Source organism: Oryza sativa, chromosome 2 (assembly GCF_034140825.1).
Source record: "Oryza sativa Japonica Group chromosome 2, ASM3414082v1".
Taxonomy (NCBI): Eukaryota; Viridiplantae; Streptophyta; class Magnoliopsida; order Poales; family Poaceae; genus Oryza; species Oryza sativa.
Window position 1 is genome coordinate 8,679,831 of NC_089036.1, and position 14,020 is coordinate 8,693,850.

The following is a 14,020-nucleotide window of genomic DNA, read 5'->3' on the forward strand; positions in this document are numbered from 1 at the left end:
AAAAGAGCAATTTTACGGTCCTTGAGGAGGTACCATGAGATACCTTTTTTTTATTGTAAATTTGGTACCTCTTGGTATCTAGGTACCAAATTTTACACTAAATTTTTTGGTATCTCATGGTACCTTCTCAAGGACTGTAGAATTGCTCTAGAAAAAATATCAGCCCATGTGCCACATATATATAGCACGGTAATTTTCGCAGGCGTACCTTGTGTGGTCCGCCTGCGAAAATGCGCTGCTTAAGTGGTCCGCAGCGAACTTCACCCCGATTTGTATTTTTGTAGGCAGCTATTTGGCTCTAAGGGTCATATCCGCTTGTGAAAATAAATACCCAACGTCGGCGAAAATGCTATTTTAGTATCGTCGTCGTGGTGCGGCTCACGTCGCAGGAGGCAGTCCCACTCCTCAATCGGCCAGTTTAGTGGTGTCGCAAGTGTCCGCCAGATTCAGAAATTTTCTCCAATCCATATCTGTCCTGTTCAGAATTTTTGGCGAAGAGAGCAGTTCAAATGGATTTAGGATTTAGTTTATGTTCTGAGATTTTTCTAGTTGAACATAGCAGTATTTTCTTGCTTGTAGCGCCGCCCACCAAGGCAGAAGAAAGAGAGGTTGAGTTCTGATTCTTGTTCTATTGGAAAGTTCTCTGAATTTTTTTTCCATAAACCTGTACGAATTTGGTTCCACTGTATATCTGTACCTCTCTGTTCTTCATAAAGGGTATAAATGGCATTTTGCTATAAGTTAACACCGTTATACTGCTTTCACATAGTAGGGTCATACCTAACTTTCGTTTTTGAAAAAATGATCAAATAAGCAAATTTCGTAAAACAGAGTCAAATCGGTAGTTAGATTTTAAAACAGGGTCAAAAGCACAATTGCCCCATATTCTTTTCATGAAAGATCCATTGTTTCCACTCGGTACTTAACAAAAGCCGAACCTGATTCTAACAAAACCAGGGGCCAGAGTGTTAGTTTATATTGAATGTGTATAAAATCAGTTAAAGTTATACAAGGCATAGGAATAGAGTAAAGAGTTGTACTCTATCCTACAATCTTTCTTAAGTAGATATACAGATATGTTGTAACCGCAATAGTGACTAAGCATATATAGCGAGAGGTAACGCCTGCCGACAGCATCTGATTGGGAGTCGTTATAACTTTGACATGTTGTAATATATTGGATTTTTTTAGATAATTGTAATATATTGGATTGGAGAGGAGCGCCTGTAATCAATGTCTCGAGGATGTAGGCTTTGGCTAAACCTTGTTCACAAGTATCACGCCTTGGTATTATTATTATTATTGTGTTTAGATCACCTACGATGTTTATTTCACGTTTGATTCTCTATGTGTTATCGGGCCACTTTGTAAGACAGAGTTCATTGAAAGTAGTACAACCCCTTGAAAAATGCGTACATAACACTAGCCTCTATAGTTTTTTAATACTTGTTTAATCTGAATAGAATGACAACCTGATCTGATTAGACAACGAGAACAGGAGGTCAGGACCATTGAACTATTCGAAATCTAACCAATACTAACGTATTCTAGTTTTCGGATAGTGTACATAGATATAGCTAGACGTTTGTACCGCACGTATATACTGTCCAAGCTAGTGCATAGTTTCATTCGTTCTTGAATTTGCGCTACGCACTTTCAGAAAGAACGCTAAAAGTTTATCGTAGAATGGAATAACCTATTAAAAAATAAATTGGGAATGGTACTATCACCAGAAACCAACATTAGTACATATCCTCTCATCTCAAATGGTCTATAACATAACTGAATTTTGCGGGCCGTCACAATGAATACATCTCAAACGGGCATAAAAAGAGACCGATTGAGATATGGACGCACAAACATGTTAGATGTGCATAAAACTAGAGCCCGTCACAGATGACACCTATATGTGACGGCCCTAATTTAGGCCCGATTGAGATAGCCTTCAATATCTCAATCCGGCCCGAACAGAAGCCCATCACTGATGACTATCATCTGCGATGGGCGCCAACTTAAGACCCGATTAAGATAACTTTAATACCCGCCACAGCTGATATTCATTGGTGACGGGCTTTTATTTAGGCACCTTTGAGTCTCCTAAACTTGCACCTTTAAGGTCAGGCGGGGCGGGGGGCGGGGGGGCCTCAAATCGAGCCGATGCACTGAGCGCATCCATCCCGCTTCGCCCCCAAATCAATCCACAGTGAACTCTAGATCATACTCATCGTCACAACAACAACATCATCATCTAAAAGAAAAGACGAAGTCACCGCCCCTCCGCCAGATCCAGGAGCCATCGACGCGCCGCTGCTCGATCCGCCACAGGAGAATCTTGGGACGGAGGGGGGGGGTTGAGGAGGAGGGGGTACAGGACTGCCGGATCCTCCCGCGGTTACCACAGGAGTCGCCGTTACCACCGCCGATGCAAATCTGCCACAGGAAGTTGCTGAAGCTGGATCTGCTGCGGGAGAAGCTTGGGGGCGGAGGGAGAGGGGTACCACCGAATCCATCCACTGCAAGCGCCGCCGCCGGATCCGCTCGTGGAAACCGCTAGCGACGGTAGATCCTCCACGGGGGAAGCTTGGGAGCGAAGGGAGAGGGGGAGGTGACCGCCAAATCCACCCATCATCATTGTGGTGGACTGGTGGGTATGTCGTCGACGAGGGAGGCAAGAGGGGAAGGGGGTGGGGGAGAGTGAGAGTGAGAGAGAGGGTAGGGAGAGCGAGAGCGAGAGAGAGGCGTGGGTAGAGATAATAGGATAAGGATGCAAGTGGATATATGGGCATGTCGGTTGATCGGCTTGACTCGGTTTTTTGGTGTCGGTTTTCAAATTCTGGCACATATATTTATATGTGTTCTTTTTAATTAACCGATACCTACAATATATTATAGGTATTGGTTCTTTCAAGAAAATTGACATTTATACTATTGGTGTCTTTTGCCTTTTTATATAAGAACCAGCACCTATAGATCCTGAAAGGTGCCGGTTCTATATTTTTATATCCCATAGGGATGGGAAAATGCCTATAGGTGCTGGTTTTAGTTGTTCCGACACCTATAGTGTTATTTTTTTTTTTTGTGTTTCTATAGTAGTCATAGATATTAAATGACTCCTAAGATGGAATAGATATTAGAGAAGCCCATCCAATCTAGTTGTACAGATGTTTCAACTTTCAATTCAATTCAAGCAAAACGAGTTATCTTGCGTTGCACATGGGCAAATCAAAAGTATCGATCGGGCTAATAAAACCCCACGTAGAAGTACTTTGATTCACATATTTTTTGTTTTAAGTAAAATAAAGATTTGCTGAAAGTTTCAGTACTACTGAAAAAACAGTTTTTTTTTTTTTGCTGGCAGCCAAAATAGCATTATGCTGGCGGCCAGCTGTACTGCTAGCGAACAAAAGCTAGTGAAAATAATGCGTTTGTGTTGACGGGTAGTTGGCCGCCAGCGAAAAAAAACTAGTGAAAATAACGCGTTTGTGTTGACGGGTAGTTGGCCGCCAGAGAAAATTGCGCTAAGACATCCTCTAGAGAAAATATATTTTCGTTGGCGATAAGGTTAAGTGGACTTCCAGCGAAAATAGACTTCTGCAGGCGGCAAGATTATGCCAACCGCCAACGAAAATGATTTTCCAGGAGATAAAAATCCCCAAAATCCCTTTCTTCCACCTTATCCAGGAAGTTGCCAAAAAAAATTTGAAAATAGACATGAACATCATTCAAGTATCAATCCAAATACAGAGCATAACAAATATCAACACATTAATAGTAGCTGAACAGATTAACAACACATCATCATCGCAGATATCCGCCGGCCGACGTTGGCCCAAGCAAACCTGCCGCCAGCGTCGTTGCACTCGAGGTTATCGTCGTGGTCGCTGTGGACTCAGGGTCATCGTCGTCGGACTTGAGCACCACTGGTGCTGGATCCACCTCTCCTGAGCACCCCTGCCCTCCTAAGCACAGCCACCTCCTGCGCAAGCCGCCTCACAACTGCCATCCATCCTCTTCGCCACCGCCGCTGGTGGGGAGGGAGGAGGAGGCGCCGGATCCACTCCCCGCCGCCCCCTTCCCCGCGTCACTGATGTCGAGAGCAGCCACCACCGCTGCCCTCTTCCCTGCGCCACTCCCAAGGCATGGCGGCGGCAGATCCACCCTCCCGAGGCTCGATGGCGCCAGATTCGCTCCTGAGGCCCTCCCCATTGGCCGATGCAGCGGCGGTACTAGGCAGCGGTGGAGGAGATGGTAGCCGGCAGCGGTGGGGTGGCAACGGCAGCCGGCAGCGGTGGAAAAGGGAGGCCAGAGAAGGGAGGGAGAAGGAGAGACACGAGGGAGAAGGAAGAGAGGCGGAGAAACCGAGGGAGAAGGGAGAGAGGTGGAGAGAGACCGAAACATAGCAGTGTTTGGTGGCGGTTGGGGTGCGCGGTGGATTTTATTCGCCTCAAAATTTATTTTAGTGGTCCTCTTTACCTACCGCCAGCGAAAAATAGTTTTTTATTATGGTAGACCTCTTAGCGTGCCCGCCAGCGAAAATCGGTTTTCGCTGGCAGTTCGTAGCCCCCCATCCCTCGTTACATTTTTGCTGGCGGTTTTCGCGTACAGCCTTATAGGGTGATGCGATGAAAAATCGTTTTTTTAGTAGTGAGTCCTCAAAGAGTCCTTATTTATGTGATATTGATACATGAGATATCATAAGTAGATGTAAACGACGTTTAACATCGTTAATTTTTGGACGTTCATTTTATTTAAAAGCATTATACAAATATAAGAAATGTAAGTCATGCTTAAATTATATTTGTTGATTAAGTAAATCACCACAAAATAGATGATAATTACGTAACTTTTTAAATAATAAGATGAATTAATCATCCAATGAATTTTTAAAAGTTAACAGTATCATGTGTGAAAAAAAATAGGAAGAGTAGTTTGCAATGAATGTAAAGTGGTAGTATAATGATATAATCTCGTTTTATTATCATGCAACTAATTTGCACCCAACCGTGGCATAGACTGCTTTGCTCCGTGTCTCCGTGCACTAGTAATCTTTATTGTTACTTAAAGGTGGAGACTATCGACATGGAGATTCTTTCATAGACTCCTCTAAAAATTGATGGCTTTTGAGTGGTACATCAGTGCTCTAATATCTTTGTGCTATTTACCATCTCCATAAGGCGGAGAACACTCGATTCCATGACACATTAGAAGGCCGGTAGCTATCTTCATAGTGACTTGGAGGTGAGGAACCTTCTCCATCATACCTTGAAGATGAGGAATCTCCTTTATGATGTCTCCAAGGTGAGGGGCCTCTTTCAATATATATCGAAGGTGTGAAACCTCCTTCATTATAACTTGAAGGCGGGTAGTATCCATGATAGTACCTTGAAGTTCGGGGATATTGATTGGAGGATTTGGTCCATGGATATTCACATTGATCTTTATCATCCTTCGAAGGTAGGGAGTATCGATGGGGGATAGTGCAGTTGGTGTATATTGAGTCTTTAGGGCTGCGCCCTTCGTGCCCATCGACTTCGCTCTGTTGAAGGGATTTGGGATCCACCCTACACCATGTATCCTGCGGAGCCATAACACCAATTGGTTTTGTAGTTTGTCTCTCCACATCTGCAACACACACAAATAATATGTACGATAATTTATTTAGAGAGAGAAGACAACAACAATTAAGATTTGAGATCAGGAAGAGAGATGCCTTTCTTGTTCGTCACATGATCGATAGTCCCTCTCCCTCTTACTGATTCTTCTATGGGTCCTGCAGGAATCTTGAGATGGGGTGGAACAAAATCTAGGGAGCGACTGTCGTATTTATTTATTGCAGGGGAAGCAAGATGCAGATAACCCAACATATTTTGGCTGCACCCTTCGTGCCCATCGACTTCGCTCTGTTGAAGGGATTTGGGATCCATCCTACACCATGTATCCTGCGGAGCCATAACACCAATTGGTTTTGTAGTTTGTCTCTCAACATCTGCAACACACACAAATAATATGTACGATGATTTATTTAGAGAGAGAAGAAGACAACAACAATTAAGATTTGAGATCAGGAAGAGAGATGCCTTTCTTGTTCGTCACATGATCGATAGTCCCTCCCCCTATTACTGATTCTTCTATGGTTCCTGCAGGAATCTTGAGACGGGGTGGAACAAAATCTAGGGAGGGACGGTCGTATTTATTTATTGCAGGGGAAGCAAGATGCACAGAACCCGACATATTTTCAGCATGGTCTAGGCAACACCCTGAGCAGAGGTTTTGCTTCCCCTTCTCTCTCACACACCCTCTCTATATCTGTCCTCTATCTCGACAGGGGACTCATAACCATCTTCCCCTCTATTAAAGAGTTTATATAGTGAAGTTTGCACATGCTTTACCAACTTTTAAGATCATCTGTTTTTCCTATGCATTTCTCTGATTTCTAAGAAAACCAGGGGCAACCTTAAAAGACAAACCACAAATCTCTTTCCCTGGATAACTTTACGTGTCAGCTTGCAACCTTCAACTCATTGGTTGGACTCACAAGACCCCTGTTTCCGTGATAATATAATAAATAAGTAAAAAACCAATGGCGATAGATAAGTAAGAAAAAATGGCTTATTTGTTGAAAGAAAACGAATGTTCAATCAACTAGGCATCAGATAAGCCAGTTTTGTATTTTACACTAGTCGTGACTTCGCAATGAATGTTACGCGTAACGGGAATCGGATATGAACGACGTACCATAGTTTGACAAAAACATCTTTAATTTTCAAATCGCATGCGAGGGCGATGGTTCTAATCGGACATGCGGCAAGAGCAAATCGCGCACGCGAGGACATCGCAGGCCCAATCGGGCAAGCAGAAAATCACGAGCGCGAGGGTGTTGCTGGCCCAATCGCAGTGACGTGCAATGGCGCGTATGGAAACGGACTCAGGCACGGGCACGATTACTGCGTGCGGCAAGAGGCACGTGAAAAGGCGTGGACCAATTAATTTGCACGCGTCTAAGATAAAAGGGACATTCTGGTGTAAGAAAAACAAAAAGAATTTGACAAAAACATAAAATTAAAACCGATTCAAACACGGATAACATACCAAAATTCTGACGGAAACATCTTCAATTTTGATAATAGTAGAGATAAAAAAAAACATGTGTATTTTATTTTCTAATCGAGCTACATGTTTCTTACTTGTTCCTTATCTGCTTGGGTGTCTTATCATGTATTTAGTTAGAGATACCTTTACTCGTATATTTGGGTATGCGGTATTCCTAATAAGGGTAATTGTACAGGTATGGGGTGTCAGTAAGTCCAGGAGATTGCTACCCATCGAACGTATGATATTTTGCAAAAAATCGGATGGTGTTTCGCCACATGAAAAAAAACATTTCAGATGTTTCATCACTCATTGAATAATGTTTCACTAAAAACTGTTTCAAATGTTTCATTACTCGATGAGAAATGTTTCACCACTTGGCAAAAAAATGTTTCAATCAGATGAAACAATGAAAAAACACTGCTTGCAACATCAAGACTCTATTCTGCAACATCGAAGAAAACACATCGTACATCATGTTGAACATCCGATGAAACACACGAATAAAATAGAGTGCAACAAACATATACAATAGATTGCAATGCAACATCAAATCAAAATAAAGTGAAACACCTTAATGCAACAGAGTGCAACAAGCTAAAACAGTAGGATGTAACATCCCTAAACTCCAACTAAACAAACCCGTCTCCATCTTCTTCAACAAAATAAACACACCTTCATCTTCTTCATCTCCGGTCGTCGGTGAGTCCACCTCCATCACCGGCGGCGCCGCCATCTACTGCGGCGGCGGCAGCTGTTCCTGCTGCAGCGCCACCGCGCCCACCGCCGCCGAGGATGGGGGAGATAGGCGCAGAGGCGGTTTACCTAGTAAGGCCAATGGAGGGCGGTGTCGGAGGAGCGGGAGAGGAGCCCGTCGGGGTAGATGAAGGCTCACACACAACTGAGCGCGACGCCGATGGCGACCGCCGCCGCGATGCGCGACCCCACCACCGTCGTGTCGCGCCGCGCCACCATCGTCGGCGTGGTCGCTAAACTCCTCCTCCCTCTTCGCATGGTCGCGAGATGCAGTACTACGGTGTTGAGGGGAGAGAAAGAGAGAAGAATGAGTGGTTGAGATAGAGATAAGGTTGACCGATGGAGAGAAAATGGTGTGAGAGTGGTTAGGTGGGACCCACTCGGTGTACGTCCATTTTTTTGCGCCATATCAAACGTCCGTTGTAAAGCATTTTTTGTAAGTCTAAGTCTATGGGGTAACCCATATTAACTACATTCACAACACGGTTTATACCTACGAATCATAAGAGATGTTCTCGTATCTATAATACTCATAACTACAAATGCTTTGAGAAGAGCTCGTATCTATTGGTTCATGATTACAAATGTTGCAAGTCTCATGTAATTTTTTTTCAAAGGTCATAGATAACCTACCCACCCTACTCGAAACACACCTTACTCTTTGCACCCTAAACCCTAACTTTCTTAAATTTTGGTGGTACTGAAATCACCGGAATCCAAAGTGTAAACCCCGTTGGTGACGTTGAGGGACGGCGAAAATACCGGATGGGCAACACCCCGTGCCGCTACTCCTCATCCAGCACAGATCATCCTTCTCCTGTTCTTCTACCAACAAATTGTCCTATAGTCACTGTATTCTGATTACTTTGTTTAATTTCGAGCTCTACGATTTAAACTGAGGACAGATTTGAAGCAGTTTGCACATTTTTGTGCTAATTTTTTTCTATCATTGCTTCTTTTTATCTTATTTTTGAAGCCCGGCCGTGACCACGACAGATAAATTTTGGAGTGTGATAGGGTAGTGTCATAAAAAAGCTCTTCATGGTTACAAATATTATAGATGACTTGATCATTAACGGGTGCTTAAATGTTATAGAAGGCACCCTCCTGACCGGCCATTTAACTATCTTTCCTTTTCTTTAATATGGGAAATTGAGATTCATGTCATGCTGATGTTATCGCGGTACATCTGATATCTACGATACCAGATATAATGCCTATAAGTATCAAAACTTCACTGGTGGAGAAACCATCTTTCGTCGGTCGGCCGATTTCCACAATAGTCCCGGATGCAATAAAAACCGGGGCTAAAGATGATCTTTAGTCCCGGTTCAAAAAGGTAACGGGCATATTTGATCTTTAGTCCCGGTTTGTGTTACCAACCGGGACTAAAGATCATCTTTAGTCCCGGTTCGAATGCTGTCAGGACCTGTCAGGCCCCCCCGGGATCTTTAGTCCCGGTTGGTAGCACCAACCGGGACTAAAGATCTTAACTTTAGTCCCGGTTGGTAATACCAACCGGGACTAAAGATCCCGGTGTCCCGGTTGGTAATACCAACCGGGACTAAAGATCCCGGTGATCTTTAGCCCCGGTTGGTGCTACCAACCGAGACTAAAGATCTTAACTTTAGTCCCGGTTGGTAATACCAACCGGGACTAATGATCCCGGTGATCTTTAGCCCCGGTTGGTGCTACCAACCGGGACTAAAGTCCCACCCCTATATATATGTCTTCTTCCTCCTCCAGCTGCCCGAGCAAGCTTCAAAATTTCTTCAAAAAAGAGGGGAGGTCATGCCAAAATTTCTATTGAATTTATTTTGGTGATTACATACAAATCGGAGGTGCCTAAAAGGTTTGCAACTTCATCCTCCAATGTTTTTTTTTGTCATACTACATTTGCACCTATGTTTTGCACACTTTTTTTGTCTCCAAAATTTAGTTGTAAGTTGATGAGAGAGAAAATGTGTGTGGGGAAGAAAGAATATATAGAAATTTAGTTCATTTGCTAAACAAGGTTTTATAAAATAGTTGAGAAGGAAAACTCTAGTGAAAGTTAATATTAAATAATAGAAAAAAAACTAAAATAAAAATTAAAAGAAGTAAAACACATTAAAATTAGTTTAAAACTTTACAAATAGTTTTTAAGAATTATTTGGTGTAATATTTTATGATTTTTGTATGAATAAAGATATCTTATAATTATTGTATGACTGTCATTATTGTAAGAATAATTATTTGTGTGCGGTTTTTTTGAGTCATGTAGATGGATCGGCAATGGATGTACGCTGATCGGCGGTCCAAAGAGTTTATTGACGGCGTGCACTATTTTTTGAGAGTGGCCGAAGCTAACAGGCAAAGGGGTTTTATTTGTTGTCCATGCAATAAGTGTAAGAATCAGAAGGAGTATTCTGCATCCAGGACTATTCATTTCCACTTGTTTGAGTCGGGGTTCATGCCAAGCTATAATTGTTGGACATCCCACGGAGAGCAAGGTGTTGAAATGGAAGAAGATGAAGTGGAAGACGACAATATTCCGGACTTTGCTCAGTATGTTGGATTTGAAGGAAATAGCTGCTCATGGTAACGACGTTGCGGATGATCTTGGTCAGATGTTGCAGGACGCCAGGGAAGACTGCGAAAGTGAAAAGGAGGCCCATAAATTGGACAAGATGTTGGAGGACCACAGAACTTCGTTGTACCCAGGTTGCGAGCAGGGGCACAAAAAGTTGGATACCACTCTGGAGTTGTTGCAATGGAAGGCAAAAAATGGGGTTAGTGACAAGGCATTTGGCGATTTATTGAAACTCGTCAAGAACATTCTTCCGGGGGGAAACAAATTGCCCGAGACAACGTACGAGGCTAAGAAGATAGTCTGCCCGTTAGGACTGGAAGTTCATAAGATTCACGCATGTCCGAACGATTGTATCCTATATCGCGGTGAGGAGTATGAGAACCTAGAAGCATGCCCTGTTTGCAAAGCACTACGATACAAGATTAGACGGGACGATCCAGGAGAAGTTGACGGGCAGCTAACAAAGAAGAGAATTCCTGCTAAGGTGATGTGGTATTTTCCTATAATACCACGGCTAAGGCGTTTGTTCAGGAACAAGGGGAATGCTAGAATGTTGCGATGGCACGCTGAAGAGCGTCAACAGGACGGGATGCTGAGACACCCCGCCGATGGTTCGCAGTGGCGAAACATCGACAGAAAATTTAAAGAATTTGGAAAGGACGCACGAAACATACGGTTTGGTTTGAGTACGGATGGCATGAATCCTTTTGGAGAGATGAGCAGCGGCCATAGCACTTGTCCTGTTACGATGTGTATCTACAACCTCCCCCCTGGCTATGCATGAAGAGGAAGTACATAATGATGCCGATTATTATTCAAGGCCCCAAGCAACCTGGTAACGACATCGACGTGTACCTAAGACCACTGGTTGAAGATCTTAAACAGTTGTGGAAGAAGGAAGGTGTCCCCGTGTGGGACGAGGACAAACAGGAGGAGTTTAACCTACGAGCGCTGCTGTTCGTAACCATCAACGATTGGCCTGCACTTAGCAACCTATCCGGACAGTCCAACAAGGGGTACAAGGCTTGCACTCACTGTATGGATGAAACAGAAAGTACGTATCTTAAGCACTGTAGGAAGGTTGTATACATGGGTCATCGTCGATTCCTTGCAGCAAACCACCCGGTACGGAAGAAAGGCAAGCACTTCGAACATAAGGCCGACCACCGTACGAATCCTAAACATCGCAGCGGGAAAACAGTGTTTGCTATGGTTAAAGATCTTAAAGTAGTGTTCGGAAAGGGGCCTGGAAGCCAGCATATAGAGAGCGAAGATGGTCACGCGGCGATGTGGAAAAAGAACTCTATATTTTGGGAGTTACCATATTGGGAATTCTTGGACGTACGCCACGCAATCGACGTGATGCACCTCACTAAGAACCTTTGCGTAAACCTTCTTGGCTTCCTAGGTGTATACGGAAAGTCGAAAGATACACTGGAAGCACGTAATGATCTGAAGCATATGGAACAACGCGGCGACCTTCACCCGGAACCAAAGGAGAAAGGAAGCCATTACTTGAGTCCAGCCAGCTACACTCTTAGCAAGGCAGAGAAGGAAAGTATGTTTGAATGCTTGGAGAGCATAAAGGTACCGTCTGGATACTCCACGAATATCAAGCGAATAATAAGCACGAAGGAGAAGAAGTTCATAAACCTAAAGTCTCATGACTGTCACGTGTTGATGACACAACTGCTACCAGTTGTAATAAGGGGTATCCTTCCAGACAATGTCCGGGCAACAATAACAAAGCTATGTGCATTCATGAACGCAATTTCGCAGAAGGTCATCGATCCGGATAGATTAGAAGCCCTTCAGAATGAAGTGGTGCAATGTCTCGTCAGTTTTGAGTTGATATTTCCACCTTCATTTTTCAATATAATGACGCATCTGCTTTGTCACCTTGTGAAAGAGATCCGTATTCTCGGGCCTATGTACCTACACAACATGTTTCCTTTCGAGAGGTACATGGGCGTTCTGAAGAAGTATGTTCGTAACCGTGCTCGTCCAGAGGCAAGCATCGCCAAGGGTTATGGAACAGAGGAGGTCATCGAATTTTGCGTAGAATTTATCGAAGACCTTCGCCCAATCGGGGTACCTGAATCACGCCATGAAGGGAGACTACGGGGAAAGGGAACTCTCGGAAGGAAAGCAATAATGACGGTAGACAACAATTTATTCCGTAAAGCCCATTTCACTGTTCTGCAACACTCTTCATTGGTAGCTCCTTACATTGAGGAGCACTTGGCTCTAGTTCGCGCCAGGAACATCGGTAAGTCCGATGCATGGATTACACGGCATCACATTGATACTTTCCCCGCGTGGCTACGACAACATCTCATGGGTAACGAGTCGATCAACCAACAACTTGCCTTCCTGGCGAGGGGACCGTCTGGGTCTATCGCGACATTCCAGGGATATGAGATCAATGGGTACACATTCTACACGAGAGCCCAAGACATGAAGAGCACGAACCAAAACAGCGCTGTTCATGTCGATGCCATGGGACACGATGGAACAACTGCCACGTATTACGGTGCCATCGAGGACATATGGGAACTTGACTATGGTCCTCTCAAGGTTCCTCTGTTCCGGTGCCAATGGGTTAGGTTGACTGGTGGAGGCGTAATGATTGATGACAGTGGGATGACAACTGTTGACCTTAACAAGGTTGGATACTCGGACGAACCTTTTGTCCTTGCCAATGATGTAACGCAAGTCTTTTTCGTGAAGGACATGTCTAGCAAAGGAAAGAAGGGCAGAGGGCCTGATGAGCCTAAGCGTCAAGTGGTTCTCCCAGGCAAAAGAAAAATCGTCGGAGTTGAGGACAAGACTGACGAGGATTACGATCAGTTGGATGGGCAACCCCCTTTCACAGTGACGATTGACCCTAGCATCCTCCTATCAAATGAAGACACCCCTTACTCACGCAGCGATCACAAGGAGGGAACAATAGTGAGGAGAAAGTACGTGCGGTCAACCGTCACCGCCGATGTAATGCCGTAATTATTGTGTACACGATGTAAACTATTTTGGATGTATTGATTATACATATAAATCAATTGATGTATGACATATGTTAATTACGCACGATTATTAGAGGTTTCAACAAGTTTAAATCATGTATATGTTAGTTATATGTGATACTTACAATTTTTAAAAGTTTTAAATCACACAGGTGGCAATTTCATATGTATGTTAATTAGAGTTTTTAACATTTAATTTACTAGCATTCATATGCTAATTATAATTGACTAGAGGATTTTTAAAAGTTTTAAATCACGCAAGTGGCAATTTCATATGTTAATTAGAGTTTTTAACATTTAATTTACTATCATTCATATGCTAATTATAATTGACTGGAGAATTTTTAAAAGTATTAAATTTAATATATTTTTAAAACTATCATTCATATATTAGAGTTTTTCACAATTTAATTTACTATCTTTCATATGCTACTTATATATGACTATTCGAATTTTTAAAAGGTTTAAATCATGCATGTGGCATTTACATATGTTAATTAGAGTTTTTAGCATTTAATTTAATATAATTCCTACGCTAAGTACATATGATGATTACAATTTTTATTAATTTTAAATCATG

At 43.1% G+C, this 14,020-nt stretch overlaps 1 protein-coding gene and 1 pseudogene across 1 annotated transcript; one reads left to right on the top strand and one right to left on the bottom strand.

The window, feature by feature from the left end:
- Positions 1-5,030: 5,030 nt before the first annotated feature.
- LOC4328907 (uncharacterized) lies at positions 5,031-6,334 on the bottom strand. Its single transcript, XM_015769414.3, has 3 exons — positions 6,078-6,334; positions 5,711-5,986; positions 5,031-5,622 (listed from the first exon to the last, which is right to left on the bottom strand). Exons 1-3 carry the CDS (start codon positions 6,229-6,231, stop codon positions 5,159-5,161), a joined length of 894 nt encoding a protein of 297 aa, XP_015624900.1. The 5' UTR covers positions 6,232-6,334; the 3' UTR covers positions 5,031-5,158.
- A 3,789-nt stretch (positions 6,335-10,123) lies between these two features.
- On the top strand, positions 10,124-13,458 carry LOC107280122 (uncharacterized; annotated as a pseudogene).
- The last annotated feature ends 562 nt before the right edge of the window (positions 13,459-14,020 follow it).

What these genes read in the sequence shown, in the direction of transcription:
- LOC4328907 (XM_015769414.3), bottom strand. Translation starts at nt 6,231, where the DNA reads ATGTCGGGTTCTGTGCATCTTGCTTCCCCTGCAATAAATAAATACGAC. An exon ending in TCATGTGACGAACAAGAAAG is followed by an intron (nt 5,987 to 6,077) that starts GCATCTCTCTTC and finishes TGTGTGTTGCAG; the next exon opens with ATGTTGAGAGACAAACTACA. An exon ending in TCATGTGACGAACAAGAAAG is followed by an intron (nt 5,623 to 5,710) that starts GCATCTCTCTTC and finishes TGTGTGTTGCAG; the next exon opens with ATGTGGAGAGACAAACTACA.